At 39.4% G+C, this 15,016-nt stretch overlaps 1 protein-coding gene and 1 pseudogene across 7 annotated transcripts in view; one reads left to right on the top strand and one right to left on the bottom strand.

Moving 5' to 3' along the window:
- LOC123579567 (ubiquinol-cytochrome-c reductase complex assembly factor 1) overlaps positions 1-15,016 on the bottom strand; it is a 104,075-nt gene that overhangs the window by 37,678 nt on the left and 51,381 nt on the right. For all 7 annotated transcript variants that reach the window (XM_045443618.1, XM_045443620.1, XM_045443623.1 and 4 more), the window contains one exon: positions 7,360-7,468. In XM_045443618.1, the coding sequence (XP_045299574.1) occupies positions 7,360-7,468 (109 nt within the window). The remainder of the gene's footprint in view (positions 1-7,359; positions 7,469-15,016) is intronic.
- LOC123581821 lies at positions 1,115-1,214 on the top strand (annotated as a pseudogene).

Genomic DNA, 15,016 nt, shown 5'->3' with positions numbered 1-15,016 from the left:
GGATCATATTCACTTACCGATTTACTCAGTCAAGAAACATTTACTTAATGCCTACTGAGTATAAAGCTCCATTTTAGGTACCATAGGCATACAAAGATAAACAAATAAGAATCAGACCTCAGTTAATTCACAATCTATAACTGGATGTAAAAACAGCCATGAGAGAGATAAATGATCGTGTGCATAGATAGAATTAGATTCAATTCAGAAAGGTTTAGAACTTCTTTTTCAGGGACAATCCCTGAAATAAAGTGAGTCCAATATGCAACCCAGAAGGACAGGCCAACCAAGCCATCAGACTGGCATTCCAAATGTGTGCTCCCAGGCATCTGATCAGTGACAAAACTGCCTAAAGCATGTACTCCAAGCGCTCTTGCTACCTCTTAAGACCTGAGGTTAGGAAACTTGTGTAAAGAATGCATCTATTAAAGATACATCTCAGTTGGACCCTGTTAAAGTTCATGAGCCAATCCCAAAATGAAATTGCTCTGCCTTCTAAGAATTTAGGCTTCTCTCACCTAATAAACAAATATCCACTCCAACAGCTTAGGACATTTAATTTTTTTTTTTTTTTTGAGAGAGAGAGAGCGCGTGCACATGAGTGTCCATGCACATGTGAGTGGGGAAGGGACAGAGGGAGAGAGAGAGAATACCAAGCAGGCTCCACACCCAGCACAGAGCCTTATGACTCTGGGATCATGATCTGAGCAGAAATCAAGAATCCAACACCTAAAAGACTAGCCACCCAGGTATCCCCCAGCTTAGGATATTTAAAAACAAAAACCGGGGCGCCTGGGTGGCGCAGTCGGTTAAGCGTCCGACTTCAGCCAGGTCACGATCTCGCGGTCCGTGAGTTCGAGCCCCGCGTCGGGCTCTGGGCTGATGGCTCAGAGCCTGGAGCCTGTTTCCGATTCTGTGTCTCCCTCTCTCTCTGCCCCTCCCCTGTTCATGCTCTGTCTCTCTCTGTTCCAAAAATAAATAAACGTTGAAAAAAAAAAAAAAATTTAAAAAAAAAAAAAAAAACAACAACAAAAAAAAAAAACTTCCCAAAAGAAGGACTGATTTCTGAGAACATGTCTTATTTAAAAAAAAAAATTTTAAAGAGAGGTTAGAAGCTTTTGCGCAGTGGCAGTATCGTAGCCAATGAGGTTTATCCGAGGCGCGATTATTGCTAATTAAAAGAGAGGTTAGAGTGGGAGAGAGCCTTAAAAACTGAGAACAAACTGAGGGCTGATGGAGGGTGGGAGGGAGGGGAGGGTGGGTGATGGGTATTGAAGAGGGCATCTTTTGGGATGAGCACTGGGTGTTGTATGGAAACCAATTTGACAATAAATTTCATATATTTAAATAAATAAATACATAAATAAATAAAAATAATTTTTTTATTTTTTATTAAAAAAAAAATTTTTTTTAACGTTTATTTATTTTTGAGACAGAGAGAGACAGAGCATGAACGGGGGAGGGTCAGAGAGAGGGAGACACAGAATCCGAAACAGGCTCCAGGCTCTGAGCTGTCAGCACAGAGCCCAACGCGGGGCTCGAACTCACGGACCACAAGATCATGACCCGAGCCGAAGTCGGCCGCCCAACCGACTGAGCCACCCAGGCGCCCCTACATTTTTTTTTTTTAATATTCATTTATTTTTGAGAGAGAGAGAGAGACAGAGCACAAGCGGGGGAGGGGCAGAGACAGAGAGTGACACAGAATCCAATGCAGGCTCCAGGCTCTGAGCTGTCAGCACAGACGCAGGCCTCGAACTCACAAACTGTGAGATCATGTCCTGAGCCAAAGTCGGACGCTTAAACGACTGAGTCACCCAGGCGCCCCAAACATGTCTTATTTTAAAGGCCTCAAGCCCAAAGAATTGCTCTGTATTTACACTCCACTATTCATATCATTGGCAGCAAAACTATACCCTTAAAGTGGTCCTTGCCTTTTAAACAATACCTTTGGCAGCGAGTTTTAATTCTGACCTAGAGATGCAAAGGATAGCAAAATTTTTACCTCCTGGTAATAAAACAGAAGTTTGAAGATTTTTGTGGGGAGGTAGGAAGGAGAAGGGAATGGAATTACAGCAGCCTGGAAGAAAATTTCCAGAAAAACTAAAGTATGTGTAATTCTTATTTTTACCATCCTTTATAGATTTAAAATCTTTGTTAGTTTAAAAACATAAAATGCCTCATGTATAAATTGTTTTTTAAGTCAAATCTATTAGAAGATCAGAAAGCATGGAAAAAGAAAAAGAAAAAAAACTGAGGGTAAAGGAAACAATTTCTCATTTCTTTTTCTTCCAATATTTAAGACTAACAGAGCAAACACATATGTTCAAAATGAAAAAGGATACCTCTCCACCACACTTTTTCCAATACATCCAGTGGGCTTCCAGAATGGTCTTCTGTTATCAGTTATTTACTGGGCAAGCATTCAGCCAAGGGGCAATGACAAGCACTTTGGAGAATACAAAGGATACAACTGATGCAGCCCCCAGGCAATTCACCTGGATGACAGTCAATACACACTAGTAACAATGATACAAAATAGTAAGAGCCAGAAGAAGGGCACATATAAATTACTAAAGTACTTCCAGCTAGGGACAACTGGGATTGTCTTCTAGTATGGGGTGGAGGGATGTAAAGGAATTGGGGCTATGGTGTTTAGGCAACCTAGAGTAGTATCGCATGGGGAAAGACACAAGACAGGAAGACCAAGGCATTCAGCTTGGCTGGGGTGAAGAGTATGTGAAGCAAGGATGGAATGTGATGCTCATTGAGTACTTCCTATGTGCCAGGCACATGTGCTAGAAGGTTTCACATATTTACAGTTCACAAAGAGCTAGAGGAAATGAGTTTGGAAAGGTAGTCTGGAGTATGATCACAGAGGACCTTGCAAAGCAAAATGCTGGTTCTAAAAAGCAAAGTAGAATTTTACAAAGGAGTCCAGTTCAGCCCACAGCTCCTCCACCTCTTTCTAGGCCCTTTGCACCACCCCATGAAGCAGCTCTGTTACAGAAGAGAACAGAAGACCTTGAGGTGATGAGAGGTTCATCCTTATTCTGGAAAGGTGCTAGCAAGAAATCATCTGAAGTCCAGAGGAGACACCTGGCATGCCAGGGACCACTGATAAGGATAAACTTGGAATTTCTTACCTACTCCTTCCCACCAGTCTCCAAAGCTTGGAAAGCTTAAACCTGCTCATTGTAAGCCACAAGGTGGAGATGTCTGGCAGGGCAGAACTGAGAGGAAGTCGTTTAGCCAGCCTAAGGTTACCATTAACACTTTGAGCCACTGCCTTGAGCTAATTTTTATGTTTGTTTTTTAAGTTTGGTTGAAATGTCACAAATGGAAAAATTAACTAAAGCGCCCCGGTTAGCCACAAGACTGGACACACCTGGCTGCAAACCCAGCAAAAGAAACTTACTTCATTAGTAGGAGAGGCAGAAAGTGAAATTTACATCTGAAATGTGCCTGCACCAGGAGAAATTGCTGAGGCCAAAGGCGCTGTCTGTTTTTACAGCTGCGTCAAGTCTTAGTTCTCTACTCTTACCAACACTCAGGAGTGAGGCAAGGGCCCAAGGAAAAATGGTCTCCAACCTCTTCAGCTGCAACTCAGCTCACAAAGGTTTTTAAGAACCAGTTAATGAAATAAAACAAGACCAGATGAGGTGATATAATGAACTTTATTTCCACAGCTAATTTATATGTTTAAATCCCAAATAATTTTTTTTTTAGTTAGAACGCTCTAAATTATTGATGTGATTTTTGTAACCTCAAATTTAACACTTACATTTTATACCGACTTCACTAATGATATATGAGTCTGCCTTGTTTTTCACAATAGTTGGGCTCCTAAAAGCCGATAAAAAGCAAAAATGTTTTAAATGAAAATGTCCTCACCAAATGAGACTGCAATTCTAATTTCAAGGGAGTTCTTGATTCAAATTTCTGATTCATCATTAATTGCAAATGGCTCCACTCAAAGTAATAGCCTCTAAGAATTCTTTGGCATGTAAAAAATCACCACTTCGTTGATCAGTCTTATGAATTCTACTTTTTATATGAGTTTTCTTAAAGATGTACACCTGGGATGTCAAATTACACAGAGAAAGATTTACAAATTACCACCTTCAAATCACAGATTTTCAAAGCACCCCAATAATCCACATTTTTTTAAAGGACATTGAAGCACAGAGGAGGAAAGACTTGGCAGCCAGGGTCAGAACAAAGCCACACTGGCTCCCTACTACTTTCTCCAGCCACATGTCCCTAACTTTCCCATTTTTGTAGGCTGTACGCACACAGAAGTCTGAGAACCCCTCTATACATACAATCACACTCACAACAGAGAAGTAGTTAACAATTTTCTTGCCTGCATAAAGGGTGTCTGCCTGTTTATACCATGAGTTGGGTGGGGGAGGATCAAGTCAATTATAACAGAAAAGCAATAATAGTAATTTCCCAACTCTTCCAAACCTCTGTTATTTTTAAACCACCATCTTTTATTTATAGTCTTTGTAACTAAACTGGGGCTTGGCGTTTCTCTTCATGCAGGTGAACTCACAAGTCTGTAACTTGTGAGAGTGTTATGGATCATCGAAAACTTTACTATTCAAAGTGTGGTTGCCCCATTCTCACCCTGCTCCACCTGTGGCACTGGCATCACTTGAAGCTCTCTAGAAATGTAGACTCTCTGTCTCTGGCTCCACCCCAACCTACAGAATCAGAATCTGTATTTTAACAAGATCCTCAGGTGGACTACAGGCACATAAAAAGTGAGACACTGATCTAACACACTTCTCTGTAGGGCAACACCATATCTAGAACAATTCAGAAAGAAGAATGGTTGGATAAAATGGGAAGGGGGGTGCGGAGGAAAAACTAAGTCCTGCAGGACTGCACTGATGTGTATGTGGACTAGAAACAAATAAATCAAGTGTCATCTATCTGATAAGTTGGCTTTAAAATAGAATTCCAGAGGCTTAAGTTCAATTCATTCATTCAACAAGTATTTATTCATCTGATGTTTACTATGTAAGCAAAAAAGTATTAAGACAGGTCTCCTGCCTTCGTTAAGCATGCAGTCAAGTAAAAGTGACATTATAAAGTAACACAGAAGAAGGTTCAAAGTGTTGGAGATTGTGATGGAGATATATATGGAGGTCCAAAGGAAATTCATGGTGGAAGGGTAATAACTAAGAGGTTTCTGTAGTTCAAGAGTCAGTACCTATGGTTCATGAAGCTATTCACGTTGTAGACAGCTGTGGCCCACATGGCTCCAGCAGTCCAATGTCCAGCAAGGTTTAGTCAATAGTGATAAGAAAAACAAGCTAACTAATAGACGAGCTACTGTCACTGTATGTCAGACAGCCAAGGCTCTGGCTGGCCAGAGGTGTCACTGGTTACCATTAAGTGATCTGAAACTAGCAGCACCACCCATGTCCACTGTGTGCTGCCACAGCGTTGGACAGTAAATACTTGAGGGCATGCAGAACACCAAGCTGCACATATAGCTTAAAGGCTGACGATCCATTCTGGGCAGCAAAGACAGCAGAAAGTTTAGTCACATGAACAAGGAACCAAAGAACACAATTACAAAGACAGTCAATCCACACTATCTCCAAAACAAATGATAATGATGATGATAGCAGCTAAAACTCTGACATATGCTATCATCTTAGAATGAACATAAATGCCAATGTTCTATTGTCCCAGAGAAAGGCATGTAAATGTTATTGAAGACATCTAAAAACAAACCCATGTCCACTGTGCTTCCTATATATGCAGTTCCTCCAAAGACATGAGAATTTGGAAATATGCTCTCAAGGGGCAACCATCGTTTCCATGATTTACTCTCAAAGACCACAATTTTACAAAGAGTAAGCACATGATACCATCAGACACTAAGATAGGAGTGTGTGAAAATAATTACTATAAATAAAACATGGGGGACAACCTCCCACTTAACTCCTATGCAACATGGAAAAACCTCCAAGACATATTGTTGAGTGAAAAAACTAAGTACATATTTATTACACATTAGCACATAGAGGATGATATCATGTATAATAAAATATATAAACACAAAACCAATACTACATATTTTCTATAAGAAAATTACACAGAAAAAAGCCTTAAAAGATATACACTAAAATGGATCAGTAACTACTTCTTGAAAGGAGATAACTGGCCAGGAATGAGATTGAGGAGTATGGAGATTTCAATCTCAGTTAAAATATTTTGAATTTTAAAAATAATTGTAAAGTAAAAACATATCTAATATATATTAAGTTAAAAAGCCAAGATGCAAAACTGTGTGTAGTAGAAGCCCATCTGTGTTGTGTTAAAAGAATATACATTTATACATTTGCATTTGTATAGAAAACAACCAGAAGGATACACATCAACTATTAACAAAGGTTACTCTGGGGGAGCTCGCCTGGGTAAGAGACACTTGTTCCTACATTAAATGCTTGTTACTCTTTGATTTTTATTCTATGAATATGTATGAGTTTTATAATACATACATAAACTTTGTTTACTCCTCAGTCCATAGGGAGAACTTTGTAATGAAAAAAAAAAACCAAAAACAAAAACAAAAAATAAATTAACCCATTTCATGACCCCTTCTGATGGTTCTGCTTTAGATGGTCCCAACTGGGAGGCAATGAAATGGGAAAAAAACAAGGATTACGATCTATTAAAATATGGTCTAGACACAAAAACACATAACATACAAAGGAAAAGATTACTCTTTGTATAACCAACTGTATTCTAATGTTTTGGTGTCATGTTTCTATTATCATTACCTTCTATGTTATATACATGCTATATATTCTCCTTTCTCAGGTTAATTATTAAATGTACTAATGTACATTTTCAGCAGATACGATGCTGAATTAGTCTAGGTTAAGCGATCAAGGACTTGTTTTACAGTTCCTGAGGACAGTGTAGGCCCAATGCCAGGGTATTTCCATCAAAACTAATTTAGAGGAGAACTGGTTCAAACACTGAATTGGTGTCAAAGGCATAGTGTCCTAAAATTCAATTATTATCTGATTTCCTCCATTCAACAAACCCATCCCTTCCCTCCTACCACCATTATTTGGGCTTAATTTCATTTCCATGCACAGGATGTCCTCACATTGACAAACCATAATAATGTGTGCAAACACATAAAGTGTCCACGGCATGTCAGTCTCCACAGAAGCAGAAGCAACTCTAGCTGAATTACCACTTGACATTAGGCAGCATTACACAGAAATCTAAAAGCAAAGCCCTTCTAGCACAGATAAAACTTCAACTCAAGTCAGGCAATCCCTCATTGGAGTTGTCCAGGATCAGAATCTGATAGCATTTACTTACCCCCATGACTCTGCCACGCTGCTCAACATCCTCCCACATGAAATGAACTATGATACGACACATGTATTTCCCACTCCGGCCTTCCTGTTTCATTCGGACTAGACACATCCTGGATGGGAAAAAGACATAAAGAGTAACTGGTTGTTTGCATTTTTTATATCACACATGTGTAATGGGTAATTTCAGCAAAGAACACAATCAAAAAAACTGGAAATGATCTTATTAAAAAAAACGACAACAGGGGCGCCTGGGTGGCGCAGTCGGTTAAGCGTCCGACTTCAGCCAGGTCACGATCTCGCGGTCCGTGAGTTCGAGCCCAGCGTCGGGCTCTGGGCTGATGGCTCGGAGCCTGGAGCCTGTTTCCGATTCTGTGTCTCCCTCTCTCTCTGCCCCTCCCCCGTTCATGCTCTGTCTCTCTCTGTCCCAAAAATAAATAAACGTTGAAAAAAAAAAAAAAAAAAAACGACAACACTTTTATTGAGGTATAACATAGATACTGTAAAGCACACAAATCTTAAGTATATAGCTTAATGGATGTTTACATGTTATATATAGCCATGTAAGCAACACCCAGATCAAGAGAGAGATTATTTACAGTACCTCAGAAGGCACTCTCATACATGAAAAGGACACACATTTAATTGTTAGAAGATAAGCAAGTCAAAATCCGTCATTTTACTGAATGAAAACAGGAGTCCTAAAGATGGAAAGTAATTTGCCCAATACCATAGAGTAGTCTGTAAAGATGGGTATAATGCTGTGCTGTCCAACACAGAAGCTATTAGCTACGTGTGGCTATTAGGCACTTTAAATGTGACCGGTTCTGGGGCGCCTGGGTGGCGCAGTCGGTTGGGCGTCCGACTTCAGCCAGGTCACGGTCTCGCAGCCCGTGAGTTCGAGCCCCGCGTCAGGCTCTGGGCTGATGGCTCAGAGCCTGGAGCCTGTTTCCAATTCTGTGTCTCCCTCTCTCTCTGCCCCTCCCCCGTTCATGCTCTGTCTCTCTCTGTCCCAAAAATAAATAAACGTTGAAAAAAAAAAAAAAAAAAAAAAAATTAAATGTGACCGGTTCCAACTAACATGTGGTATAAGTTTAAGATTTGAAGATCTAGTTCAACAAAAAGACTACAAATATCTCAAATTTTTTTATACTGCTTACATGCTTACATATTATTTCAGATATAAGCGGAGTTAAATATAACTGAGTTAAATAAAACCTTCTATTAAAATTAATTTCAGAATATTTTCTTTTTACTTTTTAAAATGGAGCTACTAGAAGTGTTTAAATTAAATATATGACTTGTGTTGTTTGTCATACACAATACACACAAGGTGTGTGTCTAGGCATGGCACCTACCTAGAACACAGATCACAGAAAGTATGATGATTTTACCTATGTAATTATCAAATCATTCCCCCCATGAGAATATAAGTTCCACTGAAGGCAAAGATGAAGCCTGAATTTTTTTTTTATTTTTAACCATTCTATATCCAGGGCTTAAGTATAGTAGGCACTTAGTAATTATTTGCTAAATAAGTAAGTGAATAAAACATCTCAGGGCAAAGTTTAGGGCTTCTCCTATACCACATTGCCTCTAATTAGCCCATAAAGCTCTCTTCTTAAGACCTTCCATAAGAATATAAGAATTATATTTTATTTTATTAATTAGTAAATATAATATTATACTTAATTATATATAAGAATATAAACAGGGTCATCAACTTTCCAAACTAGTTCCTAATCTCAATGAACATCCCTATTTCTATTATCTCTTATTTAAATTAAAAAAAATTTTTTTTAATCTTTATTTTTGAGGGAGAGAGAGAGACAGCGCGAGCAAGGGAAGGGCAGAGAGAGAGGGAGACACAGAATCTGAAGCAGGCTCCAGGCTCTGAGCCGTCAGCACAGAGCCCAATGCAGGGCACGAACCCACGAACCGTGAGATCATGACCTGAGCCGAAATCAGACACTAAACCAACTGAACCACCTGGGCGCCCCATATTATCTCTTATTTAAATTTTTAAGCAGCTACAACTGGGCTACTTACCAAAAGATAATTCCTGCTATAGTTATGGAATAGTCAATCTAAACTGACAATTAATCCTGCCCGTTAAAATCTACTAGCAATCGTATGGCACAATGGAATGATTCCAGCCTGGCCTGTGTCAACATCTCTGTTAACAACTAAAGATGTAGAAAAGAAAACATACTTACCAAATTTGCAGATGACAAGGGGCTGGGCAGGAAGACAAATATGCTGGATGACCCTACCATGAACCAAAAATACTCCAGGAGACCGTTTCAATGGGCTGAATCTAACAGAATGAATTTGAACAGGGATAAACCTAAGGTCCTGCCCTTGGGTCTGAAAGAACTGTAGGTACAAGATAGGTGAGTCATGCCCATTTACATGTGAAAAAGCCTTATAGGCTTAAGTTGACAACTGACTTCAAAGGATGTCAAGGTAATGATGAGGTTACCCCCCAAATAAATGTGATTTTAGATACAGTAATGGAAATACAGTATCTTCAATGTGCAAAGTGACATTTTTGTTCCATTCAGCACAGGTCAGACTCTGCTTGAAATACTGTCCATAGTTTTGAATATCATTTTATATATACATATCTATTTTTTAATATTTACTTATTTTGGGTGGGAGAGTGCAAGCAGGTAGGGGCAGAGAGAGGGGAACAGAGGATCTGAAGCAGGCTCTGCACTGATAGGCTGACAGCAGTGAGCCTGATGTGGGGCTTGAACCCATGAACTGCGAGATCATGACCTGAGCCAAAGTTGGACGCTCTACTGACTGAGCTACCTATGTGCCCTGAATATTATATTTTAAGAGACAAAAGGAAGAGATGAAAGATCAGAAGATCTATAACCTGGAGAAAAACAGGTGAGTTGCCTTAAATATTGTAGGAAAGCAATTAGACTATTTGTCCAAGAGTTAAGAGTCAGAATCAATGGGTAAGCCACAGGGGAAGAAAGAATCACTCAACACTGAACACTGAAAACAATAACTTTCTAGCAGAAGTTTCTGAAGATTTGAATGATGGAATGAATAAGCCCAAGACACAGAACGTGCCTACTTCTGAAGAGTGAATAAATGCTTTGTGAGAACTCAGCTATCTGACAAGTTGACTACATGATCTTTAATATCCCTTCCAACCAGGAGATTGGCTTATGCTGTGATTTTACCTCTGAACCCAGTTAGTGCCTAAGAAATAATACTTTATAACAATAAAAACAGGTCATGGAAAAAGACTTGGCTTCTTCACATGATACAGAATGTATTCCAAAGCAGAAACAAACCAAGGAAAGTTCAATAGTCCTTTTCCATAAAATTTTCTTAATCAAATCACTCATGTCAGCCTCTCACCTGAAAAGACACTGTGTGTTTTGATGCTTAAGTGTCGTCAGAGGTTAATTCATCAACAGCAATAGTGAGGTAATGGAATTCTTCATTTATTTGAAAATTCTGTAGTTTGTTAATACACCTGCCTTCTGAGGTTTAAAAGGCACAGATTTTCTCAGACCATAAAGTATACATTATGCTATGTTCACAAGTGTAGCTACCATCTGTCACTATCCAACCCTATTACGATACCAATTTGACTATATTCTCTATGATGTATCCTTTATCTCCATGACTTATTCATTCCATAAACTGGAAGCCTGTATCTCCTACTCCTCCCTCAGCCATTTTGCCCATCCCCCAACCTCTCTCCCCTCTGGCAACCATCAGTTTGTTCGGTGTACTTATGAAGCTATTTCTGCTTTTTATTTGTTTATTCATTTGGTTTTTTTAGATTTCATACATAAGTGAAGTCATACGGTATTTGTATTTTTCTGACTTATTTCACTTAGCATATACCCTCTAGGTCCATCCTTGTTGTGGAAACTGGCAAGATCTCATCCTTTTTACGGCTGAGTAATATTCCATTGCATATGCATATATATATATATATATACACACACACACACACACACACACACACACCACACCTTCTTTATCCATTCATCTACGAATGGACACTTCAGCTGCTTCCATATATTGGCTATTGTAGATAATACTGCAATAAACACAGAGATGCATATATATTTTCAAATTTGTGTTTTCATTTTTTGGGTAAATACCCAGTAGTGGAATTCCTGGACCATATGGGATTTCTGTTTTCAATTTTTTGAGGAAACTCCATACTGTTTTCCACAGTGGCTATACCAATTTACATTCCTGCCAACAGTACATGAGGGTTCCTTTTTCTCCACAGCCTCGCCAACACTTGTTATTTCTTGTCTTTTTGATGCTAGCCATTCTCACAGCTGTAAAGTGTTATCTCACTGTAGTTTTGATTTGCACTGCCCTGACGATGAGTGAGGCTGAACATCTCTCCATGTGTCTGTTGGCCATCTACATGTCTTTTTTGGCAAAATGTCTATTTGGGTCCTCTGCCCATTTTTAATTGGATTATTTATTTGTGGTGGAATGCTGAGTCATAGAAGTTCTTTATAGACTTTGGACATTAACCTCTTATCATATAGATCATTTGTCAATATCTTCTCCCTCCCATTCAGTAGGTTGCCTTTTTATTTTGTTAACGGTTTCCTTCACTATGCAAAAGATTTTTCTTTTGGTGTAGTCCAAGGCTGGTCTTCCTACTGTCCCGACTTTTTAAATGAGGAAACTGAGTGTTTGAGAAGTAACTTGTCCAGAGTTACAAACCACTAGATTTATAGGTGAGATCTGAACCCTGATAATCTTGTCCCAGAGTTGTACTGTTTTTCTGCCGCCTCTAATGACTAGTACATATCTTAGAATCCATTTACTCTCTTTTTCTTTCATTTAATCTTCACAAGGGCAGTAATAGTTTCAAAACTAGCATCACATTAGAAATAGCCTATCAGAAGAGGAAGACTGGCTAACTTGAGGCAAGAATACCTACAACAACAAAAAGTAACTATTGGCAGCCTAACAGGAAAGAAAGAAACTAAAAATATATTGAAAACAAACACACACACACACACAAACAATAGCACAGCAACTGAGGTTCAACAACCCAGTGCAACTCAAAGACAGTCTGGCAAATTACAGTTAAGCATTACCAGGACCCCCCCAAATCATCCAGAAAAGGTTAAAGTACACTGGCAGGTGAAAAGACAATGAATGAAGCAAATCCAAAATGGTAAACAAACAAGAAAAAGACATGATGACCCTGGTGCCCACCACAAAACAAAGCCAGCACCCGTCACAGGCTCTGACTGTACAACAGTTAAGTCTGAGTCACTAAGGAAACTACATTCCACAACAACTGAGAACACTAGGTTTAAGTAACAGAACAGGACAGCTCTATTTCAATTTCCATCATGGATACATTCCTCATAATAAATGTTTAAATTAAATGTTGAGAAGCCAAATTACATTTTACTACTGATTCAACTTCATAATTTCAGAGCTCTGTTCTAGGGAAAGTGGAGAAGAAAGTGGGGCGGGGGGGAACACCTCCCTGCTAAATAAAACATAATAAAAATTGCTCTTAAGAATGCAAAATAAACTTTAAAAAGAGATAACCTTCTGCTCAAACCTAAAACTCCTCAAAAAAGAAATTATTTTTAGGGGCAGCTGGGTGGCTGAGTTGGTTAAGCATCCAACTTCAGCTCAGGTCATGATCTCATGGCTCGTGGGTTAGAGTCCGGAGCCTCCTTCAGATTCTGTCTCTGTCTCTCTCTGCCCCTCCCCAGCTCACGAGTGCGTGCATGCATTCTCTCTCTCTCTCTCTGAAATATAAATTAACATTAAAAAAATTAAAGAATAGATTTTTTTTTATTTTTACCTTTTATAAACTTTTTTTTTTTATGTTTCTGAAAAAGAAAGAGCTCACACACACAGGGGAGGGGGAGAGAGGGCGGGGACAGAGGATCCAAAGCAGGCTCTGTGCTGACAGCAGAGAGCCCAATGCGGGGCTCAAACTCATGTACCCATGAGATCATGAGCTGAGCCAAAGTCAGATGCTTAACCAATTCTACCACCCAGGTGACCAAAAATAGATTAATTTTAAAAATCTTTTTACAAAGAGAGACTCTAGTAATAAAAACATTCTTGTTATTAAATAAATAATTTAATCATTTATTTAACAAGTATCTACTAAGTACCTACCCTGAGTGTGGACTTAGTCTGTATATAAACTACTCTCTGTTTAGGAGCAATTCCAGTTACCCCTCCCAAGTTTGATGATGTTCTTAAACCCACAACTTATTATTGAGGTTTTGAGCTTCACAGTACATCCTTGTCTCTCAGTGATCCCAGTGGCTCATAAATAATACTGATATCTTTTACACATAAGGAAAGCAAATAACTCAGCTAGCAAAGTAAAGAAAAAAAGGAGTGGTCAAGCCCTAGTCCTGACTCCCAACTATCACTGAAAGGTAAGCACAGAGACAGGGGAAAAGGGAAAAAGACTCACTCACTAGGAGTTTCGAAAGACAAAGGGCTAAGATAAAAATTTTACCTTAAGGCAAATAATAATAATGATTACTGTCACTGATGTCGCCCTCTAATATCAGACTTGTCACTCAAAAATGCATTTGCATTCACTCTTTCAACCTAGTTTAACTGTTCTCATTTCACAAAAAAGAACACTCATGCTCTGAGGAAAGCAGAGAAGGAAGTAAAAAGGCTTCTTCCTTGGGGTGCCTGGGTGGTTCAGTCAGTTAAGTGTTCAACTTCGGCTCAGGTCATGATCTCATGGTTTGTGGGTTCAAGCCCCACATCGGGATCTGTGCTGACAGCTCAGAGCCTGGAGCCTGCTCCGGATTGTGTCCCCCTCTCTCTCTACTCCTCTCCTACTCGTTTTCTCTCTCTCTCTAAAGTGAATAAACACCAAAAAACATTTTTTAAATAAATTTTTTTTTTAAAAGGCTTCTACCTCTAGACTTATAAAATGTTTCAGTGTTTCCCTATCTTAAAATAAAAAATTTTTAGAAAGTTTCCCTTCCATCCTGTTTCTCCCTTTAGTGATCACCTTTCTTAATCATTTGGAAAGTCTTAAAATGTATTTTATAATTACTTAAGTAACTTAAAAGAGCAGAGCTAGAATGAAGCCTGAACTTCTGCTTTCCCCTAAGCCACAGTGTCTCCCAGGTCAGTGTCCCTATCAGCTATTTCCCCCATTCTGTGACAGCACAGTTCCAAGAGCCTCTCCCTGCTAGATCAGACAAGGAAGAAGACAGCAACACTGCCTGCAGAGTTCGAAGGAACAACAGTCCTAGCCATGCTTTCCTCCTCTCTACCTAAATCTGGGAGGGAAGAATTCTTGTTATTCTTGACGCTGACCTCCTGCCATGTATTGGCAGCTCTGAGTATCCCGTCCCACTTGTTCTGTTTGGGCCTTCTGACAATACCAGTTGTGTTTGGCCTTCTTTCTCCCTCATGGTAGTTTATAAGCTGCTCAGAGTGGATCTGATTTGGAATTCAATGAAGACTGGTGGGCATTCAAGACAGGTCTGTCACTCTGGCTGCTAATGAAGGAATCCCAAAGGGGACTTTCACATAGCTTGTTTCCCTTATTCTGCCATCAGCCGAGGCCAAGGAAGCAGAGCCTACATGCCCACACTCAAGCCTCAGCAGTGTGCTAATGAATGAGTTTATTTATTTGTGAGCTG

This window comes from Leopardus geoffroyi, chromosome A3 (genome assembly GCF_018350155.1).
Source record: "Leopardus geoffroyi isolate Oge1 chromosome A3, O.geoffroyi_Oge1_pat1.0, whole genome shotgun sequence".
Classification (NCBI taxonomy): domain Eukaryota; kingdom Metazoa; phylum Chordata; class Mammalia; order Carnivora; family Felidae; genus Leopardus; species Leopardus geoffroyi.
This window is presented reverse-complemented; position numbering and strand designations above follow the sequence as displayed.